This window comes from Nyctereutes procyonoides, unplaced genomic scaffold (genome assembly GCF_905146905.1).
Source record: "Nyctereutes procyonoides isolate TBG_1078 unplaced genomic scaffold, NYPRO_anot_genome, whole genome shotgun sequence".
Taxonomy (NCBI): Eukaryota; Metazoa; Chordata; class Mammalia; order Carnivora; family Canidae; genus Nyctereutes; species Nyctereutes procyonoides.
Genome location: NW_026575134.1, coordinates 36,982,704 through 36,990,817, shown reverse-complemented (window position 1 = coordinate 36,990,817; position 8,114 = coordinate 36,982,704). Strand labels below are relative to the sequence as shown.

The 8,114-nt window shown below is 39.8% G+C and overlaps 1 protein-coding gene across 1 annotated transcript; it reads left to right on the top strand.

Moving 5' to 3' along the window:
- The first annotated feature begins 6,120 nt into the window (after window positions 1-6,120).
- Window positions 6,121-7,056, top strand: LOC129494172 (olfactory receptor 4D11). Its single transcript, XM_055300928.1, has one exon. The coding sequence runs from the start codon at window positions 6,121-6,123 to the stop codon at window positions 7,054-7,056; it is 936 nt and encodes a 311-aa protein (XP_055156903.1).
- The last annotated feature ends 1,058 nt before the right edge of the window (window positions 7,057-8,114 follow it).

The following is an 8,114-nucleotide window of genomic DNA, read 5'->3' as shown; positions in this document are numbered from 1 at the left end:
ATGTATTGGTTTACTCATTATGCTATGTAGAGCTGCTGGAAGGTTTTTTTAGAGCTTAGATCTTAAATTTTTTGAGAAAATTTAGAAAAATGTTCATATCATAATATAAATCTCAGTCCACAAATCAGACGTTCAAAGACCCTGAGGCAGAGATTTTCCCAGACCCAGAGCATCTAAAAAACAGCCAAGAGGACTTTGTAACTAGATGAGAGGAAGCAAGGAGGAACAAGGTAACAATTGAGGTCAGAGAGATCATGAGGCCCCAGGACCCAGCATTAGGACCTTTTAGATCATTGTAAAGATTTTGACTTTCCCATTAAGTAAGATAAAGGGTGTCAAAGAGCAGAATAATGATGTTTTAACAGAATTACTGGGGCCACTCTGATGAATAGACTGAAAAGGAATAAGGACAAAAGCAAGGAGACCAATTAAGAGGTTGCTACATTAGAAATTATAAAGACATGACTTAAGGTAGTAAGGGTGGAGTTGGTGAGAAGTTGGAAAAACTCTGAAGGTTGAGAAAAGAGGATTTGCCAATAGATCCAATGTGTACTCCCTGGCTACATGAGTATCTTATGAGAATTTGGTCATCCAGCTTGGTCATGAGCCCATCAGCTCCTTCACTCCCACCTAATAACCCCATCAACTCCAATAATACTTGTATGTCTTATGTCAAGACTCCCCCTGCATGGGTGACACTGCCTGAGGAAGTTGTTCAGAATCCCTAAGAATAGATATTTATTTTCCAACAGGAAAGTTATTAAAGAAAACACTAGGGTTAAAGGGCAACTCTGGCTAAACCAACCTAAGGGGATTCTTGCTGAGGTGATAAGACATGGAGGGTGGAGGATCCTGGCTAACCTGACTTTGCAGGATTGTTGCTAAAACTGAACAATGCAGAGATAGACATGGAGGCCCAAAAGTCAAGTCCTGCTTAAAAAGTTCAGGGAAGGGCAGCCCAGGTGGTTCAGCGGTTTAGTGCCACCTTCAGCCTAGGGCATGATCCTGGAGACCTGGGATCGAGTCCCATGTCAGACTCCCTGCATGTAGCCTGCTTATGTCTCTGCCTCTCTCTCTCTCTCTCTCTGTCTCTCTCTCTCTCTCTCATTAATAAATAAATAAAATCCTTTAAAAATAAATAAATCTTTAAAAAAAAAAAAAGGTTCAGGGGAGCCTGAGTAGAGTTTAGCCAAGGACAGAATCTTTCTCACTGCTAGAAAATTTTAGGCCCTCACAAAAATGTGTGTTCCCAACTGTGTTGTGTACATCTAATTATGTCCTAATTACTCCCACGGAAACAACCTTACCATCAGCAGATTTTTCCACAGCTACATCCAACTATAACCCCTCTGATAATTCCCATACCAGTTTTGGGATTAAGGAATTGGTAAATAGGTTAGGGCGCTGTGAATCAGCATGGAAGAGACAAGAAACTACTACTCCTTGAGTCTGCCCTTTTCCACATAAAGACAGAAGAGGAGCCATTGAAATCACTGGCCTTTAGAAGGGTATGTAACACAATTTCCTGAATCTGAATAGTTTCCAAGGTTCATGTGAACATAATTTAAGATGGCATCCTTGAAAGAAGGTTGGAGATTTTAGGTAAGAAGTATAATTCTACATGAGTGTGCACCTGTAGTGTCTGAATGTCTACAGATAGGAGGGACAAGTGAGAGTGAGGAAAATATAAATCTATTTGTGAAATGTACTCACAAAAACATTTGACTGAAAGTAATATGATGGGTACAGAAGGTGTTGCATTTCAAGGTTAACCTTCAGTGACAGCACAGATAAGTAATATCAACAACAGGGATCCCTGGGTGGCGCAGCGGTTTGGTGCCTGCCTTTGGCCCAGGGCGCGATCCTGGGGACCCGAGATCGAATCCCACATCGGGCTCCCAGTGCATGGAGCCTGCTTCTCCCTCTGCCTGTGTCTCTGCCTCTCTCTCTCTCTCTGTGACTATCATAAATAAATAAAAGTTAAAAAAAAAAGGAATATCAACAACAAAAGGCATTGTGATATGAGACACAGAGAAATGGTTCAGTTTAGAATCAGAGAAAAGGCATTTTTGTTTTCTGGGATCCCCTGAATTGCAGAGAGATTTCTCACAGGCCCTATTTCCCCTACTTGGATCTCCTCATCTCCTCAGCCTGAAATCTATAGAGGTATTTCTTATATTAAATTTAAAACTAGAGGGAAAAATAAAATATTTCAGACCTTCAGAATAGTTGAGAGTTGTACAATAAACACCTACATTCCCTTCCTCAGGCTTACTAAAATATAAAAATTTTCTAGCACTGATTTTCTTTCCATGCCTTCATGCTTGCATCCGTTTTTTTCCAGCCAATCTTCCCAGCTATAAGCAACTTTTTTAAAAAAATTTATTTATTTGAGAGACAGAGAGAGAGCATGCACACAGGTGGCAGGAACAGCAGAGGGAGAGGGAGAAGCAGATTACCCACTGAGCAGGGAGCCCAATATGGGCTCCCAGAACCCCAAAATCATGACCTCAGATGAAGGCAGATACTTAACTGACTGAGCCACCCAGGGGCCCTTACAAGCAACTTTTATATAGTCCAGTGATCCCCTAAAGCTAGAGCTCTCTGTTTCTCCATTTCTATGTGCAGCAAACATAAATGTCACTTTCTCCATGCAGATTTCTTGTAGCTTCTAGTGAGAAATCATCCTTTTCTTTCATGCAGCTCATCTGTCATTATCACTCCCGTATTACTATCAGACTTCTTTTCCCACTGGTTTTTTTTTCTTTCGCTCAGATAACCTAGAAGTCTGCCAATTTCCCATCAATATTTGCTAAACAACTGAATGGATTAAAAATAGGAAAATGATGGGGGCACCTGGGTGGCTCAGTCGGTTGAGCCTCTGACTCTTGATTTCAGCGCAGGTCATGATCTTAGGGTCATGGGATTGAGCCCTGCCTCAGGCTCTGAGCTCAATGGAGAGTCTTCTTGAGATCCTCTCCCCGCCCCTCCCACTACTCCTCCCCCCCCACACACACTCAGGCATGTGCACTCTTGCACATGCGCTTTTTCTCTCTGAAATAAATACGTAAATCTTTAAAAAATAATAAAAATAAAAATAGGAGGAAGAAGGAGAAGCTGGTGGACATTATCCGAATCACCAAAAGTAGTTTGTGAATGAATATAAGAAATATTACTTTCTAACAGGCCTTCTTGGGGTTTGAGGTACCTTCTCCCCTTTTGTGTAGATGGTCTATTATTGACACAGGAGTCCCTGTGGAAGACATTCACAACTAGGATGGATCTCCTCAACAACTATTGGGTTGGGATATTCTGATGATCATTTTTTCTCTCTCTTTAAACTAGTCAGGATTGATAGCTTAGCTATCAGTTAGCTCAACATACCCCATTTGTCGATGATCTTCCAGTATTAAGGTTACCCAACATAGTAAAAATTGTAACAGATAACCAACCTGTATGCTGATACCTCTGAATGTGTTAGTTCGCCTAATCCTTATAGCCTCCCTATAAGTTGAGTATCATAAGCCTTATTCCATGGATGCAGAAGTGAAGCCTCTCACTTGCCCAAATCACAAAGCCAGAACTTGAGCCCAGAAAGCTCTCACTGCAGAGACCATGCACTGGACTTCCCTGGTTTGCTAAGATGATGTCAGACAAGAAGCCAGATCAAGCAAGCTCTCTTCTTGCCTTCATATACTGTCACCATGCTCCGGGCCATTCTTACTACCACTGAACAAGAAAAATCTCCTATTTTCCTCAAAGCAGTATGTTCTGATGAAGCTGTTTTAGAATACATGTTCTGGGAAAAGAATGAAAAGATTGTCGGACTATTTAAAGACGCTGTGTGTCTGTGATAGTAATTAACCCAGAGTTTTTCTTTAAGATAACAAACATATGATCACAACTTATGAATTATGGATTAGGTAATACTCGAAGTATTGATGCTTCTGCAGAGATTAGTTCATGTAATCTTCACAAAAATCATATGAGGGAGATACTATTGTTTCCAAATACTGATGCAGAGACTGAGGCCAAAGGGGTGAAGTAAATTGCCTGCGTTCGAGTAACCAATAAGTGCCTGGTTGGGATTTGAACTGGCAGGTGGTGCCAGAGTCCCCCAGGTACCCACTGTACGCTACGATACCTCTTATAGATTTTTCAGCTTTCTGTATTAAATAGACTGGACAAAATCACACACAGATGAAATAAAACTTGATGGGAATGTGAGCTAAGCGAAAAATATCTTCACTGGAACTGAAAAACACACCCAAAAAAGTGAGAGAGAGGTGGTGTTTACCTTTCTTTTGTTTCTGATTATGGTAAGAAAAAGGAGATAAACTGCAAAGAAAGGAATTAAGGCCCATTTCAAGGATTCGTGAAAGAAAAAGAAAGGAATTCAAAAGCAGTAAGATTATACGGTAAGTATACACTTCACATTTTAAGAAACCGCCAAGCTGTTTTCACACTTTGGTCATGTCATTTTATGTTCCCCCAAAAAATGCCTCTCCTTTTTTGCCTATTGTTGATACATCTGTCTTTGTTATGTTAGCTATTCTAATAGGTGTGTGCTATGATTTTAATTTACATTTCCGCACTGATAATTGATGCTGAACATCTTCTCGTGTGTTTATTTGCTATCCCTGTATCTTCTTGTTGAAGTGCCTCTTCAAACCATTTATCCCTTTATGTGTTATTTGGGCTGTTTGTTTTCTTATTATTGAATTTTAAGAGTTACAGCCACTCTACTCCTGGGTACTTATCCAAGAGAAGTAAAAACATATGTCCACATAAAGACTTTTAAATGAATATTTATAGCAGTTTTAATGTGTAATATTTATTTTTTTTCATTTGTTTTTTATTGAAGTTCGATTTGCCAACATATAGTATAACACCCAGTGCTCATCCCATCAAGTGCCCTCCTCAGTGCCCGTCACCCAGTTACCCCATTCCCCCACCCACCTCCTCTTCCCCAACCCTTGTTCGTTTCCCAGAGTTAAGAGTCTCTCGTGGTTTGACTTCCTCTCTGATGCTTTAATGTGTAATAGCCAAACACCCAAAAGCAATCCAAATGTTCATCAACAAGTGAATGGATAAACAAACTGTGGTATAGCCATACAATTAAAAGGAAGAAAATATTGGTGCACACAAAAAGATGGATAAATTTTATGAGTGAAAAAAGAAACACAAAGGAAGTCTATATTATAGGATTCAATATAGAGAAAATTCCAAAAAATACATACTAATGTAGAGTGACAGAAAGCAAATCAGTGGTTGCCTGAAGAAAGAGGGGCAAAAGGGACATATAACAAAGGGTAACAAACACTTCTGGGGTGATAGGGTAACTACTTAAATATAGTAATGTCATGGGTATGGTCATGTCCAAACACCGAAGTATACACTTCAACTACGTGAGTCTATTGTATGTCAATGATAGCTCTTATTAAAAATGCTAATAATTTTTAAGAAACAAACTAGAACAATGGGCAGAAGAGAAGATTTTCAACACAGAGGGCTTTGTACCTATAAAAATAAAGGTAGAAATAAAGAAGTCTTGTTAAGTGAGAGTAGACCAAATAGAGAAGAACTTCATGGCTTTAAATTTTTCTCATTTGTCATAGAATTAAATTTCCAATTTAAAAAAGGGAGGAATGTTTCTATGGAATTCAGTCCAAAGAGGACCATTTTGCAGATAGGGGTTCTTAAACCATTTAAATGGAGCATGCAATGTGGGAAAAAAAAAAAACAGACACATTGCCTTACACACACACCAAACTGACTTCATTTTTACATCCCTCATGTCCCAACAGACTCTTTCTGAATATTTAACATCCAGCTGTTTATCTTGGATGCTTACAATTTCTATACTTAGAACATTTTAATGCCACATTTAAAATATATCTAATTTACAGAAGAATAACTAGATGCATGCTTGTGTTAATCAGATGCCGTTTTCTACATGTTAGCAATAACCTCAGAACAGTTTTTCATGTAGTAATAGCAGCTGACTAGTTTTTAGATCTGATACCTGACTCTGTCTGATACATTAAGGAACAATGAAAATTTCTGAAATAATATTTTTCATTTTTCCCAAGCTACGCAAAGAAGAGGAAACATGATTCAATGGAGTTGGGAAATAGCACAAGGATAAAAGAATTTATATTTCTGGGGCTTACTCAGTCCCATGACCTGAGCTTGATCTTATTTCTTTCTTTGTGTTTGGTGTACGTGATAACTCTTCTGGGAAACCTCCTCATCATGGTCACTGTGACCTGTGAGTCCCGCCTTCACACCCCCATGTACTTCCTGCTCCGCAACCTAGCCGTCCTTGACATCTGCTTCTCCTCCATCACTGCTCCCAAGGTTCTCATAGACCTTCTGTCAAAGATAAAGACCATCTCCTACACAAGCTGCATGACACAGATGTTCTTCTTCCACCTTCTCGGTGGGGCAGACATTTTTTCTCTCTCTGTGATGGCCTTTGACCGCTACATGGCCATCTCCAAGCCCTTGCACTATGTGACCATCATGAGTAGGGGGCGATGCACTGCCCTCATTGTGGCCTCCTGGGTGGGGGGCTTTGTCCACTCCATCGTGCAGATTTCCCTGTTGCTTCCGCTCCCCTTCTGTGGCCCCAATGTTCTTGACACTTTCTACTGCGATGTCCCCCAGGTCCTCAAACTTGCCTGCACTGACACCTTTGCACTTGAGCTCCTGATGATTTCCAACAATGGCTTAGTCACTACTTTGTGGTTTTTTTTCCTCCTGGTGTCCTACGCAGTCATCTTGACAATGCTGAGGTCTCAGGCAGGGGAGGGCGGGAGGAAAGCCATCTCCACCTGTACCTCCCACATCACTGTGGTGACCCTGCACTTTGTGCCCTGTATCTATGTCTATGCCCGGCCCTTCACGGCCCTCCCCACAGATAAAGCCATCTCTGTCACCTTCACAGTCATCTCCCCACTTTTGAACCCCATGATCTACACCCTGAGGAACCAGGAGATGAAATCAGCCATGAGGAGATTGAGCAGAAGACTCACACCCTTTGTGATGGAATAGTGTAAGAATCTCCAACCACTTCATTACCAAGGACTCCTTCCATTATTTTTTCCATAGCGTCCTATTTATATTCTTGAATATATTGTCAATAAACCAAATATACTTAATAGATAACAATTTATTTTCCTATTTAAGTTAATAGATTACTAATAACTCAAGCTTCTGGTGAGCATGAAGTAACTAGTATTATAGGATTGAACTAATCGATGTAGTCCTATTCAAGGACAACTATATGGCAGGTAAAGAGATGAACTGTTTCTCAAGAGGAAGTTAATAAAGCCTAGATATGAGTGATTTGCTCAATATCTTATATCAAGTGAATTGCAGAAATAAGTCTTCAGACACCTAATTTATTACTCTTCCTCCATATGTATGTAATGTGTTATATTACCAGAGCTGTCCATACCAAACTGTAATCTTGCTCTAGAAAAGATCTTATGATTAATGCTTCTGTAGCACACATATATGGGTACATATGGCCTATCACAGATTAAGAGATTTTCCCAGCCTCGTTAAATTCCATACAAGCTCATGACCAATTTTGAGAACCTCAATAGTACATAGATTAAGAGATTTTCCCAGCCTCGTTAAATTCCATACAAGCTCATGACCAATTTTGAGAACCTCAATAGTACATAATGGTTGTCCTCCTGGATTCCTATCAGTAATGAAGAATCTTAGGAAAATTTCCCCATATGGCCTAAAATGGTTTATCTCATGCAGAACCAGACATGCCAGATTCACATCCTCAAGATAAATTTAGACAAAGGCAGAAAGGATCATGCTACATGAAGAGTAATCCATTTTCATTACTGAAGAACTGATTTTCCAGTCTCAGATTAGCTTCACCATTGAGGATTTAAATTCTTCCCACCAGAAAGGAAGAGAGGAAGTGTTAAAGAAGGTAAAATTCTAATAGGTCTGTTTTTCAATCTGTTGATATTTGGGAAGAGCTGGTACAGATTATGGCTTTATCTGTGAAAGACTGGTAAAAAACATAAAGTATAAAGTAAAGCACTGTGACCTGAATCCAAATCCTGATCTCTGCTATCCATTAG